At 38.6% G+C, this 22,989-nt stretch overlaps 1 protein-coding gene across 1 annotated transcript in view; it reads left to right on the top strand.

Moving 5' to 3' along the window:
- NUFIP1 (nuclear fragile X mental retardation protein interacting protein 1) overlaps positions 1-22,989 on the top strand; it is a 62,645-nt gene that overhangs the window by 16,352 nt on the left and 23,304 nt on the right. The window contains exons 2-5 of the mRNA XM_011974644.1: positions 917-1,015; positions 1,794-1,856; positions 2,484-2,560; positions 16,717-16,809. Of these exons, the coding sequence (XP_011830034.1) occupies positions 917-1,015; positions 1,794-1,856; positions 2,484-2,560; positions 16,717-16,809 (332 nt within the window). The remainder of the gene's footprint in view (positions 1-916; positions 1,016-1,793; positions 1,857-2,483; positions 2,561-16,716; positions 16,810-22,989) is intronic.

Raw genomic sequence — 22,989 nt, forward strand, 5'->3', positions numbered from 1 at the left:
TTCTCCTGCCTCAGCCTCCCAGAGTAGGTGGGACTGCAGGCGCACACCACTACACCTGGCTAATTTTTGTAGTTTTAGTAGAATTGGGGTTTCACTATGTTGGCCAGGCTGGTCTTGAACTCCTGACCTCAAGTGATCCACCTGCCTCTGCCTCCCAAAGTGCTGGGATTACAGGCATGAGCCAACAAGCCTGGCCATATAGTTGATATTTGAACAACGCAACAGTTAGGGGTGCAGTCAAAAGTTTGTGTATAACTTTTGACTCCTCTGAAACTTAACTACTGATGGCCTACTGTTGACTGGAAGTCTTACCAATAACATAAATAGTTGGTTAATATATAAATAGAATGGTGTCCACATATATTTTATACTTCCCTAACATACTTAACTATTTCTTTTTTTTCTTTTATTTGATATTTCTAAGGCTATGTGGTTTATCTGTTTTTCCAAATTGTCACAAATCTCCAAAAAAATTTTTGCAATATATTTATTGAAAAAAATGCTTTTATAAGTGGACCCTTGCAGTTCAAACCTGTGTTGTTCAAGGGTCAGTGGTAGTTATTTTTTTCTAAAAGATGAGCTGCTGTTTTTACTCTATTTTCAGGTCATTTCAACATATTCTGTACTGAGTCTTAATTAGATAACCAATTTGCAATCTGCTCATAATTTATATTAGCACTATTTGGATTTAAAAAGTTTAAAATTATGCCTGGATTTTACTAATATATTTGTTAAAAACAAAATAAAAGAAAGAAACAGAATAATCTCTTCATTGGAAATATACTCACAAGTTTCTCCCACATGAAAGGGTTATTGGAAACATCAAAGTATGTATTACTAGAACAATAGTTATGTTTTTATTGTTGATTAGAGATTTTTCACCAAAAGCCTAATTCCTCTCTGTTTTTGTTTGCAGAAAAGAAAGGAACCAGTTTTTCACTTTTTTTGTGATACCTGTGATCGTGGTTTTAAAAATCAAGAAAAGTATGACAAACACATGTCTGAACATACAAAAGTAGGTTTTCTTAGTTGTCCTGAAACTGATGTAGCAAAGTGGCCTTCTTCTATATGTATATTTGGTAGAAATTCCAAGCTTGTTTTCCTTTAAAGTTTATAGTTTCCATAGAAATATAGTTTGATGACTTGACAGACGGGGGCAGTGACCCTGGGGTTTGAAAGTGGGGATCCCACTGCTTCAGGGAGGAGGTAAGGTGGTAGCAAAGAAGGGAGCTCTGGCAGCTTTTTGTATTTGTGTACCTCTACTGCTTGGGAAGAGGCTGTCGTCCCCTCCAGTTACCTTGTGCATCTTGATGAGTTCTTTCCCCTTGAAGTCCGCCCTTGAACCATACTGTGTAATGTGGCCGTGCCTGTCACCCTCAAAGGCTGGTCCACACCTTATCAAGTACTTTCTAGAAAACTTTAACCAAAATGTTTTAAAGGTTAAAAAGGAAGCCTTTGGTTTGAAAAGGTTCTTTTTCTGCTTTTGGGAATGCCCCTCAAATTTAGGAATCAACATTTCACAGATTTACCCATGTATGCCTTCACTCAAGTGGAGAAGTAAATAAGATACATTATTGTGCCATGTACTCTGAGAGTGTCATTCCTTTGCCTAAAGGCAGCCCTGTTTTGGAATCATTTTTGTTTTACTACTGACATAAGTATGCAGAGATAATACCATGTAGATGGGATAACTATGTAATACAGCCAGAATATGTCTGTGTATGTATAGTGGGGTAAATGTAACATGGAAACATTTATTAAATAGTGGTTTTTTTTTTTTTTAACTCTTATAGTGCCCTGAAGTAGATTGCTCTTTTACTGCACACGAGAAGATTGTCCAGTTCCATTGGAGAAATGTAAGTTCTGTTTTTTATCCTATTTTTAAATACATGCTCTTTTTATTTTATTGATCTGTTATCTTCACAACTGTTCATTTATATACCTAATAGTAAGTAACATTCATGGAATACTTTGTAAGGATTTTGACATCATTTATTCAAGTTTTTCCTCACAAATAACTGTGGTTGTTTATATTGGCCCCATTTAAAATATTTTAAAAAATGAATTGCCCAAGGCCTGAGAACCGATTCTTGGACCTCAGTTTCTTCACTCCAAATTGTATACTGCTTTACTACACCATGCTGCTACAGATTGTCACGTCTACTCATATCTTTAGTGACCGCTCTAGGTTTTGGTTGGTAAGTCATTCATTTGGGTGTTTAATGTGGTTTGAGAGAATGGGTGACATATCTACTTTGTGATCAAAATTATGTTACCCCTTTTCCCTCTATTAATAGCACTAATTAAATACATGATAGATTCTTCTTCCTTTAAAGAAAAAGTTATAGTACAGATAGATACAACCTCCTTACTTAGTTTTAAAATTGTATCCAACATAAGTTTACTTGTAGAAACAAAGTCTCCAAATTAGTCAAAAGCATATGATATTTCCTCCTGATGTTCAGCAGGCTTTTTCCCCCTAGATGCATGCTCCTGGCATGAAGAAGATCAAGTTAGACACTCCAGAGGAAATTGCACGGTGGAGGGAAGAAAGAAGGAAGTGAGTAGAGTTCAAAACTGGTGAAATAACTATTTTACTGTGGCAAGGCTTATTAATATAGTTAAATTCATTGAATTCCCTTAGAATGTTGGAACTAGGGAACAGGACCATAAGGCATATTATGTAAGACTATTATTGAATGTAGTTTTAGGAGGACCTAATAAGAACTCTTCATTTAAGTAGCGAATGTGTCATAATGGGACTGTATGTTGCTCTTTGAGGGGGGCTACTACATGTCACCTGTTAGATGTTCAGTGGTTGAGGCAATAATGGGTGGGTACTCTTACCAAAAAGTGTATTATACAGAAGTGTATTATCACAGAAAAGTACATCTGGTACATCACCACATATGTCAGTGGATTTAAACCGAAACCCTTAAGGTGAGTCAAGTACAAATGTAACCTGTTGCTCACAAGAGTTTGAAGTATCTTTCTTGATCTTTAAGGATAGTTCTTGTTTTCATCCCAGGCTTACCTCTAAATAAGATATACAGGTGCTAAGGCTAAGATATACAGGTGCTTTTCCTTAACAATGAGAAGATCAGGAATTCATTCCTGTAATTAAAGAAATTTGAGCATCGCCATGTAACTTGTGGTTTTACACTTACTAAGGAAGAAAGTTTAGTTGATGTCTAGCTGTAATATACTTGAAATTCCACTAGGGCCCTGTTGTACTGCCTTCTTAGAAAAGACTAGAACGCTTCTTCCTGAAGCAGAAGACTATGCAGAACTACTCTAATGATCAGTTGCACTTTTAAAGTCAACTGCTCTTTTCCTGGAATTAAAAAACAAAGAGAGCCTGGGATGAAAACAAGAAGAACTATCCTTAAAGGTCAAGAAAGATACTTCAAACTCTTGTGAACAGCAGGTTACATTTGTACTTGGCTCACCTTAGTTTAAGGTTCAGTTTAAATACACTGACATGGGTGGTGATGTGCCAGATGTACTCTTCTGTGAAAAAGTTAGATGCTGCCCTTTACAGCTTTAGAGGTAATTGTGAGGGAGACCAGCAGAAGCATGAAGATTCAGAACTAACTGAGAATAAATATAATTCAACAAACGTGTATCAGGTATTAATACTATGTGCAAAGGAAAGAGTTGGATGAGGGTGAAGGGACAATTAGAAATCAATTTTTTTTTGAGACAGAGTCTCACTCTGTCACTCAGGCTGGAGTGCAGTGGCGCAATCTCGGCTCACTGCAACCTCCACCTCCTGAGTTCAAGTGATTCTCCTGCCTCAGCCTCCCAAGTAGCTGGGATTACAGGTGTGCGCCACCACACCTGACTAAGTTTTGTATTTTTAGTAGAGACAGGGTTTTGCCATGTTGGCCAGGCTGGTCTCGAACTTCTGACCTCAAGTGATCCACCTGTCTTGGCCTTACAAAGTGCTGGGATTATAGGCGTGAGCCACCATGCCCAGCCGAGGAATTCAATTTTTAAACAAGTCGGGTCTAGCCAGTCAACAGGGACTTGGTGGACATAACGTAGCATTTCAAGAGCATCTGTGGCTAACAAATGAAGGAATCTAGGCCACCTGGAGTAGAGTATATTAGAATGCCTTTTTCCTTTGATCTCTTTGGCAAAATCTTACTTATCTTGTAGGCCTGTTTTAAAGGTTGCCTGATTTACCACTCTCTTCTTACTCTTCACTTCCTCTGTGTCAGTGCTACCAGAGTGCCAGTCTATAACAAAAGAGCTTGTACCAGAATGTAAATCAGTATATTACTTCCTTTATTGATAAGAAAAAATGAAAAAATGTCAGCTGAACTAAATATCATGCTTAGTGACATAGTTGATTTCTACTCTGGTGTGTGTGGATTGGCTGGTTGCCAGTCCCTGAAATACACTACCCTAAAGCATTAGTTACTACCTCCTTTGCAAATACATAGCTTATTTATACAACCATAGTACATTTGTCACATTACATTATAGTTGGCCCTGCTTTTATACATCTTTGATTCTGCTGTGCTTTGCACAGTGCCTAGAATTTAGTGTGTGAGAAATACGTATTTGTTGACTGAAGTACTGTTAAATAGTGTAGAGTGGGAATACTTAACCGTGGCAGTGATAAGGGAGCCTTAGCCAATTGCAAGGTCAAACTTAGAAGTTGAAGGAGTTTGGACCATGCTGTGGTTTGAATGTGTTCCCCAAAAGTTCATTTGTTGGAAACTTGGTCCCCAGTGTGGCAGTGTTGAGAGGTGGGACCTTTGGGAGGTAATTGGATCGTGAAGGTAGAACCCTCATAAATGGATTAATTCATTCATGGATTGGTGGATTAATGGATTAAAGAATTCATGAATTATCAAGGGAGTGGGCTTATTATCATCAGAGTGAGTCAATTATAAAGATCAGTTTGCCTGTCTCCTGTGAACCCCCTTGCCATGTGATGCCCTCTGCTGCCTTGGAACTCTACAGAGTCTCCACCCAGCCACCAAAACTGTAAGAAATAAATTTTTTTTCTTTATAAATTATCCAATCTCACATATTCAGTTATAGCAACATAAAATGGACGGAGACCATGAAGTAGTTTGACGTAGGAATTTTGAAGCACGGGATCTGAAGCTCCTTGCCTTCTGTAGGTAGCTTCTTTGCAGATACAAATTTTTCTCCTCATGACATCACTCCCCAAATAGCTGGGCTTTTTTTTTAATGTTTTGTTTGTTCTCCTTGTTTCTTTTCTATCTGTTGATTGTTTCTTCTTCCTTCTCTTGTTCTTCCTCTTCTTTTTCTTCTTCCTCCTCCTCGTCCTCTTCCTCCTCTTCCTCCTCATCCTCTTCTTCCTCCTTCTCTTCCTCCTCCTCTTCGTCTTCCTCCTCTTCTTCCTCCTCCTCCTCCTCTTCTTCCTCCTCCTCTTCCTCCTCCTTTCTTCTCCTCTTTCCTTCTTCTTCTTTCATTTTTTGCATAGAGCAGTAATCAAACAAGAGGTTAACTCCACTTCCTTTCTGACATGTATATTATAAAGAGCTGCTGCTGAATGTATGAAAGATTGTATCCTTCTAGATGGGATGGAAATGGCCTAACTGCTAAGACACTACGTTTTTTCCCCCTGCTATTTAGCCTTGACTTTGATCAGTTAGAGGTTGGTTCAACTCATTGGTGTCAGTCCCTTTTATAAATGTTTAATTCTCTTGAGGGGAATGGTAGCAGTTACTAGTCAGCACTGATTGTAAAACAACTCGAAAGTTATCTGACTAAACTTACATTTCTGAAGCTTTGAGTTTACTGAAGGGTATAGGAAAAGTCTGAAGTGACTTCTCGATTTGCCAACTTTGGTTCTTCTATCTTGTGGTTGTATAAATTAAATCATTTAAACTGGGAAATGTGGAACCACTATTAAATTAATGGTAACCAACTTTACTCTTTCTACTTTGTCTATAGCACTTTCACTCTCCCATGACCCTCTACTATTCCCTCCCTCAGCATATAAGAGGAAGGGGACTTCTGTAATCCCAGCACTTTGGGAAGCTGAGGCGGTTGGATCACAAGGTCAGGAGATCGAGACCATCCTGGCTAACACGGTGAAACTCCATCTCTACTAAAAATACAAAAAAGTTAGCCAGGCGTGGTGGCATGCACCTGTAGTCCCAGCTACTCGGGAGGCTGAGGCAGGAGAATGGCGTGAACTTGGGAGGCGGAACTTGCAGTGAGCCGAGATTGTGCCACTGCACTCCAGCCTGGGTGACAGAGCGAGACTCTGTCTCAAAACAAAAAAAAGAGGAAGAGGATTTCATCTAGTCTGGAAGATTAGGGTGTTTCATGACAAAGGGAGGGGTAGCTGAACTCAGAACTAACTAGGAAAAGATAAGGGGAGGCAGGGATTAGTGGTCAGACAGAGGTTAGCATGTTCAAGGAACTGTGAGTATAGGTAAGAAAAAAGGATGGCAGTTGTGGGGGTGGAGAGAACGAGGTGGATGTAGAACATCTGGGAGGTGAAAATGGACAGTGGGGATTAAATGATTATGAGGTTGAAGAGGAGAGAGGTTTTAGGAGACTTCCAGGTTTCTGGGCTGAGCACCTCTGTGAAAGGTGGTTCCTCTTGCTGAGGCAGGGAACACTGGAAGAGGATGGGGTTTGGAGGTATTGGTTTGGACATTGTTGAGTCTGAGGAGATCCTGAGGCATCTATTTGAAGATGTTGAGTAGGCATTGGGACTTGGACCAGACTAGACTGGAGATAGTTTTCTGAGTCATGAAACTGTGAATATGGAAGAGATTCCCCACAGAGACAGGGTAGAGTGGAAAGAGAAGGTAGCCTAATATTGAACCTTGAGCCCTTCCAACATAAAGGTCTAATAAAGAATAAAATCCAACAAGCCTGCTGAGTGGGAACCAGAGAGGTCGAAGAAAACTTCCTCTGGAAGCCAGCGAAGGGGAGAATTTTGAGAAGGAAGATATGGTTAGCAGTGCAGATTGCAATGGAAAGGTCAAATAAAACGAGAACAGAAAGTGACTGATGTTGTGACATACACAGGGCCTCCTTGATGAGGGTTCCAGGTGATTCCTCCTTGGCCCTTCTCCTTTGAGCTCTGTGCCATCTGTCTTCAATTCTCATACCCTCCCCAGGGATTGATTGCCTTTGTCACTCGCCCTTGGCATGTTAGATGCTGCAGTGGAATTGTATATATTTTGAATTCATTCAACAGCTTTTCACTTTCAGATTTCTAACCGCCAAGCCTGGGCAATCAAGTGATACCCTGTATCTACAAAAATAAAAAATTAGCCAGGCGTAGTGGTCTGCACCTGTAGTCCAAGCCACTCAGGAGACTGAGGCAGGAAGATCCCTTGAGCCCAGGAGTTTGAAGTTGCAGTGGGCAACTCACGCCACTGCGCTGCAGCTTGGGTAATAGAGCGAGACCTTGTCTCAAACAAAACAAAACAAAACAAAATAAATTTCCAGTGCCCTTCACCTTCATGCAGTTTCAGCCACTTACTTTACATCCTAGATTCTAAAGTTGGACGTACTCCTCTTTCCATCTGTCCAGCTCACTGTCACCTCTACCAGGCTTGGAATAGTTGAGGCTTCCCATCCTCTTTACCTTGTTTTTCTGTCATATTCCTTCTTCCTTCACTTCCCTACCCAGCCTAGCTCACTTCAGCTGCTCCTATCAATATCTCAGCTTCCTTCTTCCTTTGTCCTCCATTGCACTCATCTGGCAAAATCCCAGCTCTGGCTCAGTTGCTACATCCTGTTCAAGAAAACCCACACAATTGAAGTGTAGTCTGCAAGTGAACACTTGGCAGTGCTATCTGACTTAAGAAGTTGGCTTGACCAAAGAGAAATTTAGGGTATTTTCTTTGTGTCTTGTTGTTTTGTGGTGCAAAATTAGATGTTCAATATGCATATGTTTCTTAGTTATATGGATGACTGTGTAGTGTAAAATTTAAAAGTTTCCTGAACTGATTTTATTTTTAATCAACTAAAATGCCCATGAGAATAAAACTCTGTAGAACTAGCAACCAGAATCCTATAATGTGGGCTTAACTTGTCTTTTCTGGTTATTTCCACATTATTTGCTTATAGGGGCTTTTTGTCTCAGCCATACTTGTTATTTATCATATCTCATACAGGGTTTGTGAACTCTTGCCCTTTTAGTTTTGTTCATGGTGCTGCTTCTGGAAGATCTTACCTTCTCCATCTTTTCTTTTTTTTTTTTGAGACGGAGTCTCGCTCTGTCGCCCAGGCTGGAGTGCAGTGTCACAATCTCGGCTCACTGCAAGCTCTGCCTCCTGGGTCCACGTCATTCTCCTGCCTCAGCCTCCTGAGTAGCTGGAGCTACAGGCGCCTGCCACCACGCCCAGCTAATTTTTTTTTTGTATTTTTAGTAGACATGGGGTTTCACCATGTTAAGCCAGGATAGTCTCAATCTCCTGACCTCGTGATTGGCCCGCCTCGGCCTCCCAAAGTGCTGGGGTTGCAGGTGTGAGCCACTGCGCCTGGCCTTACCTGCTCCATCTTTAAAGTTCTGCTCATTGCTCTTAGCTCATCTGAAATCCATCCACTTTTGGGGATATTTTTTCTCATCTGCCTAGAGAAATGTCTTGCCCTTCTTTGAATATGGTACCTCCTTTCTGCCTCTTTAGCACAGATATCCGTTATTATGACCCTGTTGGTGAACTTCTTTGTATATGTGTCTTTTATTCTTGAATTAAGTGTGAGCTCTGAAATGTAAGAACCAACTTTTACCTGGCTGTTTCTATCCCATAGTGCCACAGTTATAGGGAAGGCTTGTAAATGTTATTGTGTGTAAATGGGGCTTGAAGATACTTTTATTATGGGTATAATTCTGTTTTGGTACACACAAGTGGTTGGAGAAATCTTACTGAGACTTGTATTTATAAGTAATGTTTGAGCTGTACCTTTGTTGTTTTTAGAGAAATTGGGCAGAAATGTGTTGATATGATTAATAATTATGCTTGGAAATTATAGTGTAACTAATAGTACTTAAACTGCTGTGGTTTTGAACTTTAAATTCTCACTACATAGGGTAGACCATCACTGAGACAAACCATATTGATCCGTATTTTGTATTAATGTATTAATGTATAAAGTATTAATGACTTTTCCCTACGTGAGTGTGAACTATGCCCCCTTGTGGTTTTGTGCAACAAATGTTTAAAGGAAAAATTTTCCACTGGCTAGAGAAACTTGAGGAATATTAATATTTGAAGATGAAAACTAGCTTAGGCAGCATGTATTTATATAAAGTTCCTGTAGAAGACTAGTTTGATTTTCTAATGTTAGCAAGAAATCTCAGCAACCTTTCAATAAATGTTAATAGACATTTTGCTTATCTTTGAATAACTTCTTGACAGTAGTTTAGTTTGAAAATTAGAGGTGAACATTCAGTATTTGAAAGGACAGAGATTTTGCTATATGTGGCTGAGTTCACCAAAAACGGACACAAGTAACCTCTTGCCTTTAGGATTCTCACTGTACTATGAAATGAATAAATATACATTAGGTGGCCATAAGACCACAGGTAACTGAAGCATTAATTTTAGCTATGTAGGGATAATCCTGACTGGTCAAGGGATATTTGAGTTTTTGGAGGGGAGGGCCATCAATTTGTTTTTCAAGACTTCCTATAAGAAGTGATGTGTCTCCCTCCCCCAATTTATTTTAATGGATATTATACATATAGTGAAATTCACCCTTTTTAGTGGATAGTTCTAACAAATATATACTGTCATGTAAATACCACCAGAATCATGATATAGAACAGTGTTTCTTCACCTGGAAAAATTGCCTTATGCCCTGATGGCAGCCTCCCCTCCACCCACTGGCAACCACTGGTTTATTTTTTGTTCTTATATTCATACTTCTGCAGAAACATCACATAAATGGAATCATATAGTATGTGGCCTTTATAGTCTGACTCACTTATTCTTAGTCTGCATTTGAGAGTTATCCATGTTGTTCCTTGTAGCAGTTGTTTGTTTTTTATTGCTGAGTATTACTCTTTTCCATTGCGTGGATGCATCACAGTTTGTTTATCCATTCCCAGTTGAGTGTTGTTTCCAGTAGTTAGCCTTTATGTAAAGTCTTCATAAACACTCATGTGTAGGTTTTTGTTTTGAATATAGGGTTTTATTTGGCTTGGATAAATATCCAGGAGTGGGATTGGTTAGTCATATGGTAAGCATATGTTTAACTTTATGAGGAACTGCCAAACTGTTTAGGAGGATAGTTTTAAATCAAGATATGCCTATTTGAGCATGGAAAGTATTCAGATAAAAGGAGATGGTAGGGTGCAGTGGTGCTTGCGTCAGCTAGTCATGCTCTAGGAAATGGAATGGCAACCTTACTACCATGGCTTAGTGCAAAGAGGTGTCGTTTTCCCAAGGTTAAAAAAAAAAAAAAAATCAGGGCTGCTGTTGCTGCATGACAGTACCATGGATGTAGGCGGTCTCTTGTTGCACCGGAGTAGGTGGCTCTCCTCTTGCCTGTCACCAGAATGTTCTTGCATATGCAAATATTAAGCCACAGAATAGGCAGAAAGAAGAGAAAAAGGCAAAAGGTATATGTAGCCTTGTTTCTCCCCTTTTCATTGGGAAAACAGTAGCTTTGTTTTTAGTTCCAACCAGGAGATACTTATATGGATCTCATTGGCTAGAAGTGGGTTGCTTGACTACCTTCAGTGGGAGTGGAGTTGATGGGATGCCCCAAAACAAAATTGCTAAGGAATGGGGGAGAATAGGCTATTAGCAGTGTTTGCTTTAATTCTTAGTGGCACAGTGGAATTTCAAAACTGTAGGTGAGTTTTGGAAGCAGCTCTATCCTTCTGAATAAAGGATTGGCTTGAGCAAGTGTTTGATAGGCTTGCTGGTGATTCTTTGTATGTAGGACAGGTGGGGGCAGAGGGGATAGAGTCTAGCTCTGGTTTCCAGAGGTATGCTATGACAGCAGGCAGAAGTGTCTTGGAAGAGGAATGGGCAAAATCTGTTGGCAATAAGTGAGGTTATAGGTTTGTGAAATTTAGAGGTGTTTAAAGAGAATGAGGAAATGGGGTGAAGATGACAGTTTTGGAAGAAGTTTATTTGTACCTGTGGTGTTGCTTTGTTAGTAAGTGCTCTGAAAATTCTTTGGGCACTGGCTGAGTTCATCTGAGGTTCTTCCATATTTTGTTTCTCAGGTTATTGCTCTTTAATGTATTCTGAAGTTTATGTTATATATGTTTTTTCTATATGTGTATTTTATTGGAGGATATGGGAAATACTGCTCTTCTATTGGTATGCTTGATAGATTTCTCAAAAATACACAAATACTATCCCCACTAGCAGTTTTTTAAAGACCTATTATGGGCCGGGCGCGGTGACTCACACCTGTAATCTCAGCACTTTGGGAGGCCAAGGTGGGCAGATCACTTGAGGTCAGGAGTTCGAGACCAGCCTGGCCAACATGGCGAAACCCTATCTCTACTAAAAATACAAAAATTAGCCGGGCATCGTGGCATGTGCCTGTAATCCCAGATACTTGGGAGGCTGAGGCAGGAGAATTGCTTGAACCCGGGGGGCGGAGGTTGCAGTGAGCCAAGATCGTGCCACTGTACTCCAACCTGGGCAACAGAGTGAGACTGTCTCAATAAAAAAACAACAAACAGCAGGGAGGGGAGAGGGATGGCATTGGGAATTATAAATGACGAGTTGATGGGTGCTGACAAGTTGATGGGTGCAGCATACCAACATGGCACAAGTATACATATGTGACAAACCTGCACGTTGTGCACATACATATACCCTAGAACTTAAGGTATAATTAAAAAACAACAACAAACAAACGAACAAAAAAAAAAACCTGTTACGAAAATATACTTACTTTCTACATTCCTGTCATTCTCAATTTTTAAAAAATATTAAACTCCTAAAAAGAGTAAGCTCCACATTGGTATGGCAGAATAGTCCTTATTTCATGAATTTAGTCTTTCTGCGAGAGCTACATTCTTTCTGATGAAGCCACTATATTCTTTTGACATGCAGGAAATAAAAGGTCTTTATGTAACTGCTGTGTTAGGAAAAGCTTGTGAAAGAGTTCACAGAGTAAGAATTTTAAAGCCTAAAGAAAACTCTGAAGGTTTGCTTGGCATGTGGCTTCTTTATCTTCAACAAAAGTACATCTTTGTCTTTATTTCTTCATCTCTGTATTTTTCAGGTTAGTCAGACTCAGAGGTATCTAGTGTATTTAATTTGATAACTTTTAAGGCTTTCCACTAATAACCTGCTTTCCCCTACCTCCCCAAAAAAGCCACCAAAAAAAGTGATTCTTTCTTAATTCCTGACCTGTGCGGTACCAGTGCTGTATGATTTGGCTTTAGGGAAAATGAGTGGTAGAGGTTTGTTTCCAAAACCTAGCTTTTATTGTAGAAAACAGTGGAACATTTTTCACAGCAGACTGGGAGTCCACTAGGTGGAGTAGTTTTACAATTTATTTCAACGCTTACTGTGACTCTGAGGAAATCCTTTTGTTTCCCTGGTTCATGCAGAATTCCAGCACAGGAGATCTGCTCCTAAAGAATGCTACATCTTTTTGATGTTCAGAAAGAAATAAAAGTACAGTAGTGTAGCTTGTGTGGAAGCAGTTGTGGTTCAATGAGAGTGGGAAGAGTAACTATATTTTATAGAACAGGCAGAGGGGAAAAGCCAATAAATGGGTCGTAATTTGAGCATAGGAAAAAAAATTGGAGAGAATAATGTGACCAGAATGATCTGTGCTAAGATAATGGTTAGCACGGTTTGCCCATGTGTTGGCTCTGTAGTGCTTAAAGATTGTCACTGGAGGCATAAGGTATAGGCAATGGGGAAGGTGAAGAAGAGGTAAAAAATGAAAGAGAGAGAAGAGAGGAAGGAAAAAAGCATAATTTCAGGGCCATTTCCTCTTAGCGAACTGGGGAAAGATAGAAGTATAGGGAGAAAATGATTTTAGTAGATAAAAATATAGAGAAACCAACTGTGAAAATTTCCCTTGTCATGGTCTTTATAACTTCATGTTATCCATTCTCTAACAGGAGATACTGGACTAAGCTTTACATGTATGTAACTGCAATGTAAGACATAATTTATATTTTTTCAATAGTCTTTGGATTTGTTATTTCTTGTACTTTAGGAACCTGAACTCCTTCATCAGAGCTCCTTTGTTTCCTTATTCATTTATCTCAGCTTCATGTTGGTGGAGTGTGGCTTCCTACTGTTGTTTATGTATGTAACTAGGTCTTGTGTGTCTGATTTTTCTCTTTTGGGATAATTTGCTTTCTAGCAACCTTTTTTCCCCTAGTTTTAAATATCTGTATTCTGTGTAAATAAGAATGTAATAAATTTTGGAAGAGTATATTTAATTTGGTGACTTTTAAGGCTTTCCACTAATAACCTGCTTTCCCCTACCTCCCCAAAAAAGCCACCAAAAAAAGCGATTCTTTCTTAATTCCTGACCTATGCAGTACTAATGCTGTATGATTTGGCTTTAGGGAAAATGATTTCAGCACCAAGAAAAATAAAATCTTACAAGTTTTTAAAACTCTAATCTTACTTTTAGGAACATGATACTTAATTTTAGGAATACAAGTTTTCTTACCTTTAGGAACACGATACTGCAGTCTGCCAGAAAGAGAAAATTTGCTATTTTAGAAGGCTTCCATCAAAGGAGTTTCTACACATCACATCTTTGATGTTTCATTTAGGGAATTCTTTCTTATGTCTTACCTAAAATCCACTTGCTATAACACGTTTAAATTCTTTACTATTGAAAAGCAGTTACCTAGCATCTGCTCTCTGGTACATGGTACACTGTAGTGCCTAATTTTATCATGTAACATATAGCCCAGCATGGTAAGAGTCTGCAATACTCTGCAAAAATGTTGAAGAAACTTAAGTAATAAGAAGTAAATTTAAAAGTTGTGGAGGGTGTTGAGTAGCTGTGAGTTATGTGTCTCGCCACTGTGAGGCCTGTGAAAGTCATCACTGTTTTTCTCATGTCTACATCTGCATATTCTCTTCAGTTTGAGAACAACTGGACCATCCTCTCTGTAAAACTGTTTTTATTGTCACTTCTCATCTTCTTTTAAAGGCTGCAAATATTCCTTTCATCTTTCTTTGGAGGTTTTATTTTTCATCCTATTAATCATCCTTGAGTCTCTTCTGAATCTCTTCCAAGTCTTTTTTTTTTTTTTTCCCTCGGCGTTCCTTTAGTTTGGAAGTACAGAACTGAAAACAGTACCCTGAGAGTATCTGACTGCTTTTGAGTATCCTGGAGGAAGACTTCACACTCGTACAAGTGCCAGAGTCTACTTCATATAACCTTAGATTATGTTTGCTTTCTAAAAATGTAGTCATATATTGCTGACTGACTGTCAGATTTTTATCTCCTATGACCTTGATCGTTTCCTTTTATGTTTATTTATAGTTTGTACATTCATCATCTTTTTTTATTGAGTCTATTTTTCTTGTCTGGATATATATTGCCTCACACTGTCCTCATTGAAATTCATTGCATTTTTTTCTGATTACTAAACTACTTACCCAATGTCATTTCCATTCCTGTCTTTCAGTATGCCCCACCCATAGGCTTTATATATTGTCTGTGCTATTCAAGTCAGTAATGAAATTATTAAAAATAGGAAGGTAGAGAAGTGTCCTAGAAGCAATGGCAGAAAACATTTGTTGATGTTTCTCAAAACTTACTCTGATCAGCAGCCAGACTGAGTAGTAGAGAGCTGTTCCCCTCCTTCTGTGTTTTTGATACTCCTGGAATCTATTGCCCTCACCCTGAAAGTTTGGTGTCTGCATCTCCACACAGCTCTGTAGAGAAACAAAGCAATTAATCTTGCACACTTCTGTCAGATTTCATCTTAATCACTGCCTTGTATGTATCTCTCCCTGTTCATAACTTTCTGTGGCTCTCTATCAGCTGCTGAATTAAATATAAACTTCCTAGTTTGGTATTCAAGGCATATTTTGGCCTGAGTCTTCCTTTCCAGTCTGATTGCCTATAACTGTGTTTCCTACCGTATTAATTACTTGTCATTCTCCAGATATCTCTTTCACTTTTTCTTTTTTTTTGAGACAGAATCTTGCTCTGTCACCCAGGCTGGAGTGTAGTAGCGTGATCTCAGCTCACTGCAACCTCCGCCTTCTGGGTTCAAGCAATTCTCTTGTCTCAGCCCCCTGAGTAGCTGGAATTATAGGCATCTGCCACCATGCCCAGCTAATTTTTTGTATTTTTAGTAGGGATGGGGTTTCACCATGTTGGCGAGGCTGGTCTCGAACTCCTGACCTCAAGTGACCCACCTACCTCGGCCTCCCAAAGTGCTGGGATTACAGGCATGAGCCACCACGCCCAGCCTCTTTCACTTTCTGAAGTCTTGGTTTGTTTGCATTGTTTGGCCTGTTTAGCACACACTCATTTCTGTTACCATTTAAGACCAATTTCTTTCATTTCTTTTCTTTATGGATTTTTCCAATTAGATACAGTCTTTCTGTTCCACACCATCCCCTGCACAAATCTTTATACCCTTTGGGGTACTTTTGTCTTATGTTATCGCTATTTGTGTGTTTTTCTTATCCTCCTGGTGGACTATGTATTTTTTATTTTATTTATTTATTTATTTATTTATTTAATGGGAGGGAGTCTTGCTCTGTCACCCAGGCTGGAGTGCAGTGGCACAATCTCTGCTCACTGTAACCTCCACCTCCTGGGTTCAAGTGATTCTCCTACCTCAGCCTCGCGAGTAGCTGGGATTACGGGCGCCCGTCACCACACCTGGCTAATTTTTGTATTTTAGTAGAGATGATGTTTCACTATGTAGGTCAAGCTGGTCTCAAACTCCTGACCTCAAATGATCCGCCCACCTCAGCCTCCCAAAATGCTGGGATTACAGGCGTGAGCCACCATGCCTGGCCTGTATATTTTTTGAGAACTGTCTCCTCTTCATCTTGGTAATTTCGATATACCTAGCATGTATTTGCATAAGAAATTGAATAGACTTGGCCAGGCATGGTGGCTCATGCCTGTAATCCCAGCATTTGGGGAGGCTGAGGTGGGTGGATCACCTGAGGTCAGGAGTTCAAGACCAGCCTGGCCAACGTGGTGAGACCCTGTCTTTACAAAAAAATACAAAAATTAGCTGGGCGTGATGGCAGGTGACTGTAATCCCAGCTTCTTGGGAGGCTGAGGCAGGAGAATTGCTTGAACCCGGGAGGCTGAGGTTGCAGTGAGCTGAGATTGTGCCATTGCACTCCAACCTGGGTGACAGAGCGAGATTCCAACTCAAAAATAAATAAATAAATAAATAAGAAAGAAATAAAAGGTAGTGACTAGAATAAATTGAATAGACTTAAACTTTTTTTAAAGCAGTATTTATAGGTACATGCCATATAAATGAGTTAGATCAGTTTGAGCACATTGTATGATATATTTGATTTAAATTCCAGTGTACCCTTCTTATCTAGTTGCAGACTGCTAGCAAAGTTTGTGGATCAGCAGCTGGTCCACACTTTGAGTAACATTGTTGTAAGTACTTTTTTCCCTCTTAAAAAATTGTAGAAGCAGTTAAAGGTTTATAATTTGCTATGTTAGTTGTTAAACAAAATTGCTAAATTCAGCAATTGCTTGATTGCTTAAAGTTGTACTGTAAAAGCCGTATTATAATGAACTTTTATTATTTTCTAGAAACTATCCAACTCTGGCCAATATTGAAAGAAAGAAGAAGTTAAAACTTGAAAAGGAAAAGAGAGGAGCAGTATTGACAACAACACAGTATGGGTAAGTTCCTCATGCTTATGAATAATGAAAAGGAGCACAAATCAAAATCTTAAAATCCTTATGTACTCAGTTCTGAAATCTTTTATAACTTATTTACTTAAAAAAGATCAATTTATCTTTTTTTTAACACCAACCTGATAATATAAATAGTTATATCTTAAAATAAGGATTACCCTATATTCATATGGTTTTCAAAGGATAATTAATAAGACCTTTCAATCTTTGTCTCCCAGCTAATTAGTTTCCTCCCAGAGGCGATCCATTTTATCCTTCCAGAGATACCTGATGTCTATACAGCAGGTAGATGATAGATACAGTCTTTCCCCTCCTTTTTTTGATACTATATTTGCTTTGTTAGCCATGCAGTATACTTAGAGATTGTCCCACATTAATGTGTAACAAACCTCATTATTTAAGGCTGTGGCTGGGCACAGTGGCTCACACCTGCAGTCCCAGAATTTTGGAAGGCTAAGGAGGGAGGATCACTTAATCCCAGGAGTTCAAGACCAGCCTGGGTAACATAGCAAGACCTCGTCTCTACAAAAATAAAAACAGAAAAATTAGCCGGGCATAGTGGCATGTGCCTGTAGTTCCAGCTAGTTGGGAGGCTGAGGCAGGAGGATTGCTTGAGCCCAGAGGTTGGAGATGGGTGCTGCTGCACTCCAGCCTGAATGACAGATCAAGACCCTGTCTCTTTTAAAAACAAAACAAAACAAAAACAAAAACAGGATGTGTAGGAAGCTTAAGGATGTCCCACAGTGTCGTTTTTTTTAAAAATTAGCTTCTTGTTGATGGACATTTAAGTTCTTAGCAACCTTTTGCTAATAAAAAATGTTTTCATATTGCCCTTATACATAACAATATTTTACATATGAGTAAGTATTTCTGAAGATAGATTACTAGAAATTGATTTGCTGAGTCAAAGAGTTATGTGCATCTGTAATATTCACATGTACTACTGAATATCTGTTATGGAGCTGGACCAGTTTACTCTCCCACCAGCAGTGTATGAGCTATCTTCCCCCCGCAACTCCCTCACTTTCATAGAAATTTTAAGAATTTTTTCCATTTCATTTTTTATTGAAGTACATTATAATATATGAAAAATATAGAAACCTTAAATGCACTTGAGGAATTTTTATACACATATACACATACATCCCTCCCATCCCATACATCCATGTAACCTCCACACAGGTGAATGTACATAACTTCTTCACCTCATGAAGCTCTCTTAAGCCCTCCGCTGTTCAGTGCTTCACCACAAAGGTAACCCCTTTTCTGATTTCTGTCATCATAGATTATATTACCTGTTCTGGGAACTGTAGATAAATGGAATTATATAGTATGTATTCTTGGGTGTATGAGTTCTATGGCCCAAAATTATTTTGTGAGATTTATCCATGTTGTGTATAGTTGTAAAATGTTTTGTTTTTATTGCTGTATAGAACTTAATTGTGAGAATACATATGTATTCTACTGTTAATGGACATTTGGGTTATATGGGCTAATATAAATAAAGCTACTGTGAACATTCTTTTACCTGTCTTGTTTACATAGGGCTCATTTTCATTGGTCATATAAATATGCTAGGTCATAGGGTATCCACATGTTTAGCTTTAATAGATATGGCCAGTTTTCCGAAGTGGTCAAACCAGTTTAACACTTCTACTAAATGCATCTTATTGCTCTGTGTCCTGGTCAGTGCTTGGTAAGTTACACCTTTTCCTCTTGTCGTAACATTTTCCTCCTGTCTTATGGTGTTAATCCCTTTTCATATGCTTATTGACTATTTGAATGTTCTCTTGTGTAGTACCAGTTCAAGCCTTTGACCAATTTTTAATTGGGGTTGCTTTTCTGATTTGTAAGAGTCATTTACTCAGATACAAATCTTACTTTGGAGTATATGTATTGCAGATATATCTCACAATATGTGGCTTGTCTTTTTATTGTCTTAATGGATATCCTTTTTCCTTTTTTTATACAACAATAGCTGTTCATTGCTCAGATATTTGGGATCCGCTAGGAGTCAGGCATATCTGTTGATCTTGACAAGGCTCCATTAAAGCCGGGGATTGGTCAGTGATAGTTAGGATAGCTATGTAGTTACTATTTTTAGGGCTCTTCCTTCTTTTGTGTAGATCCATCTTTCCATTTGATGTCATTTTTCCTCTGTCTGAAGGACTTCGTTTAATATTTCTTGTAGTGAGAATTTGCTGGGAATTACTTTTTTCAGCTTTGTGTGTCTGAAAAAGTATTTTGCCTTTTTGAAAGATACTTCTGCAGGATATGTAATCAGTTAACAGTTTTTCAAATGTATAGTACTCTAAAGATGTGATTCCATTGTCTTCTCATTGTCATTGTTTTCAATGAGAAATCTGTTGTCATTATCTTTTTTATCTGTATAAATTTATCTCAGGCTTCTTTTAAGATTTTTCTGTTTATCACCAGTTTTGAGCAATTTATGATGTGTCTCGGTGTAGTTTTCTTTATGTTTCTTGTGCTTGGCATTTGTTGAACTTCTTGGATTATAATTTTTATCAGATTTGGAAAAATGTTGGCCATTATTTCTGCAAATGTTTTTTCTCTACCTTCCTCTCCCTTTCAGACTCCAGTTACATGTATAATAGGCTGTTTAAAGTTGTTCTATTGCTTACTGATGCTCTTTCCATTTTTTAAAACTTTTTTTCCTCTGTGTCTCATTTTAGATCATTTCTATTGCTATGCCTTCATGTTCATTAATCTTTCTTATGCAGTGTCTAATCTTTCATTAGTCTCATGTATATGTATATTTTGTCTCAATGTAATTTTGCATGTTTTATCTCAGACATTGTAGTTTTTATTCTTAGACGTTTGATTTGGGCTGGGCATGGTAGCTCATGCCTGTAATCCTAGTGCTTTGGGGGGCCAACGTGGGAGGAGTGCTTGAGCCCAGGAGTTCAAGACCAGCCTGGGCAACATAGCAAGACTTTCTCTATACAAAAAAATTTAAAAGTTAGCTGAACATGGTGGTACACACCTGTAGTCCCAGCTTCTCGAGAGGCTGAGACAGGAGGTCACTTGAGCCCAGGAGTTCAAGGCTACCGTGGTCTGTGATTGTGCCACTGCCCTCCAGCCTGATTGACAGAATGAGTCTCTGTCTTGTTAAAAAAAAAAAAAAGGTTGGTTTGGTTCTTTTATTTCTCTGCTTAACTTTTTAAACATAAAGAATACAGTTATAGTAACTTTTAATTTCTCCCTGCTAATTTTAATATTTGTGTTGGTTCTGGATCACCTTTTAATTGATATTTCTCTTTATTTTGTGTTATATTTTCCTGCTTTGTTGCATGCGTGGTAATTTTTTTTCTTTTTTTGAGATGGAGTCTCGCTCTGTCCCCAGGCTGGAGTGCAGTGGCGTGATCTTGGCTCACTGCAACCTCTGACTCCTGGGTTCAAGCGATTCTCCTGCCTCAGCCTCCCGAGTAGCTGGGACTACAGGCATGCGCCATCACGCCCAGCTAATTTTTGTATTTTAGCGAAGACAGGGTTTCACCATGTTGGCCAGGATGGTCTCAATCTCTTGACCTCGTGATCTGCCCACCTTTCCACCCAAAGTGCTGGGATTACAGGTGTGAGCCACTGCTCCTGGCCCCATGCCTGGTAATTTTTTATTGGATACTTGACACTGGAAATTTTACATTATTGGGTGCTGTATTAGTCCATTTTCACCCTGCTGATAAAGAATACCCGAGACTGGGCAATTTACAAAAGAAAGAGGTTTAACTGGACCTACAGTTCCACGTGGCTGGGGAAGCCTTACAATTGTGGAGGAAGGCAAGGAGGGGCAAGTCACATTTTCTGTGAATGGCATTAGGCAGAGAGAGGAGAGCTTGTGCAGGGAAACTCTGCTTTTTAAAGTGGTCAGATCTCATGAGACTTACTCACTATCACAAGAACAGCACAGGAAAGACCCACCCCCATATTTCAATCACCTCCCACCGGGTTCCTCCCATGACATGTGGGATTGTGGGAGTTACAATTCAAGATGAGATTTGGGTGGGGACACAACCAAACCACATTAGGTGCTGTATATTTTTGTGTTTCTATAAATGTTCTTGAACTTTTTTCTGGGAACACAACTGAGTTACTTAGAAACAGTTTGATCCTTCTGGGTCTTGCTTTTAAGATTTGGTAGACGAAACCAGAGCAGTGTTTAGTCTGAACCTAACTACTCACTACTGATGTAAGACCTTACTGGGTATCTTACCCCATGCCCTGTGAAATATGAGGTACAAACAGGACCTAGTTATGACTCCGAGTGAAGATAAGGTGCTGATAACTCTGATCCTTTTGGATGGTTTTTTTTCCCCCAACTTTGGGTAGTTTCCTGACAAATACATGCCGATCATTCTTCTGCTAAATAGTCCAGGGTAAATCCTCTGCAAATCTCTAGAGTTCTCTCTCTCTCTGTAGTTTTTTCCTCTCAGGTACATCCTGCAAGCTCTAGATGTCTTGCTCTCTCTGGTGTCTCAACTCCAGTTCCTCACCTCAGGGATTCTACCAGGTCCCATCTGGATTCCTCTTTTCTGCAGTCTGGAAACTCTTAAGGCTGTAAGCAAGGGCAGTTGCAGGGTTTACTATTCATTTATTTTCCGTCTTTCAGGGATCACTGCTCTTATTGCTTGATGTCCTATGTCATAGAGACCGTTGTTTCTTCATTTTGGCTAATTTTTTGGTTATTTCAGGTAGGAGGATAAATTCAGTCCCTGTTACTTTATTTTGGCCAGAAACAGAAGTTCTTAATGGTGTCTTTTATAAATAAAAGTTGCAATTTTCATGAAGTCTGATTTATTAATCTTTTATTTTTATGGTCAGTGCTGTGTGTATTCTGCCTTAAAAAATATTTGCTTACTTGGAGATCATAAAGCTATTTCTTTATGTTTTCTTTTAGAAGATTTATTGCTTTGCCATTGTGGTATATGTCTAGAATTAATTATTGTACATAGTGTAGGGGTTAAGGACCTTTAAAATTTTTTCACATATGAATTACAGTTGATCCAGTACTAATTGTTATACCATGCAGACCCCAACCAAAAGTAACCTGGTACAACAATATTAATATCAGACCAAATAGATGTTAAAGCAAGATGTGTTATTAGGGATATATAGGAATATTTTGTAATGTTAAAAGAGTCAGTGCAACAACAAGAAGACATACCAATTCTAAATCTGTATGTGTCTAGTAATATAGCTTTAAAATATGTAAAGTGAAAATTTTGAAACAAACACAACTCTTGAGCAGAGAGACAAAAATCCTATACAAAATGTTAGCAAATTAAATCTGGCAGTATGTAAAAAGGATAAACATCATGACTAAATGGGACTTATTCCAGGAGCATGTTTATTTATCACATTAACACAGTGAAGGAGGAAAATGCTATTAACTTAATGAGTAGGGAAAACAGTTTGATAAAATGTACCACCTGTTCGTAAAAAAAGACATATCAGCAAACTAGTAATAGAAAATAATTTCTTTAATCTAATAAAGGATATCTATCAATACTCTATAGCCATGTCATACTTCATGGTGCAGTAGTGATCACTCCCCCACCTCCCCTGAGATTAGAAGCAAGATAAGGATGTCCAGTGTTACCACTTTTATAAATGAATTTAGCAAAGTTGTCAAATACATGTAAAAACAATATTTTAAAAATCAACTCTATTTCTATAAAGTAGCAACAAACAATTAAAAAGTGAAAATGTAAAAGATACCATTTAGAATAGTATCAAATGCCTAGGAATAAACCTAACAAAAGATCTGCAAGACTCTACACTCAAAACTACAAAACATTGCTCAGAAAAATTCAAGGCCTGCATAAATGGAGCAATATATAATATACACGGACTGGAAAACAATATAATTATCTTAATTCTCCCCCAAATCCAATTGATTACAGTCAGAATTCCAGCAAGTTTTTATTTTTATTTTTATTTATTTATTTTTTTATGTGGAGGAGGGATGGGGGAGATTGATAAGCTTTAAAGTTACAGTGTGTCACTTAATGACAGGGATACATTCTGAGAAGCGGGTTAGGCAATTTTGTTGTTATGAACATCATAGAGTATACTTACACAAACTTAGATAATACAGCCTACTACATACCTAGGCTGTGCAGTAAAGCCTATTGCTCTTAGGCTACA

This window comes from Mandrillus leucophaeus, unplaced genomic scaffold, assembly GCF_000951045.1.
Source record: "Mandrillus leucophaeus isolate KB7577 unplaced genomic scaffold, Mleu.le_1.0 Scaffold147, whole genome shotgun sequence".
NCBI classification, from domain to species: Eukaryota; Metazoa; Chordata; class Mammalia; order Primates; family Cercopithecidae; genus Mandrillus; species Mandrillus leucophaeus.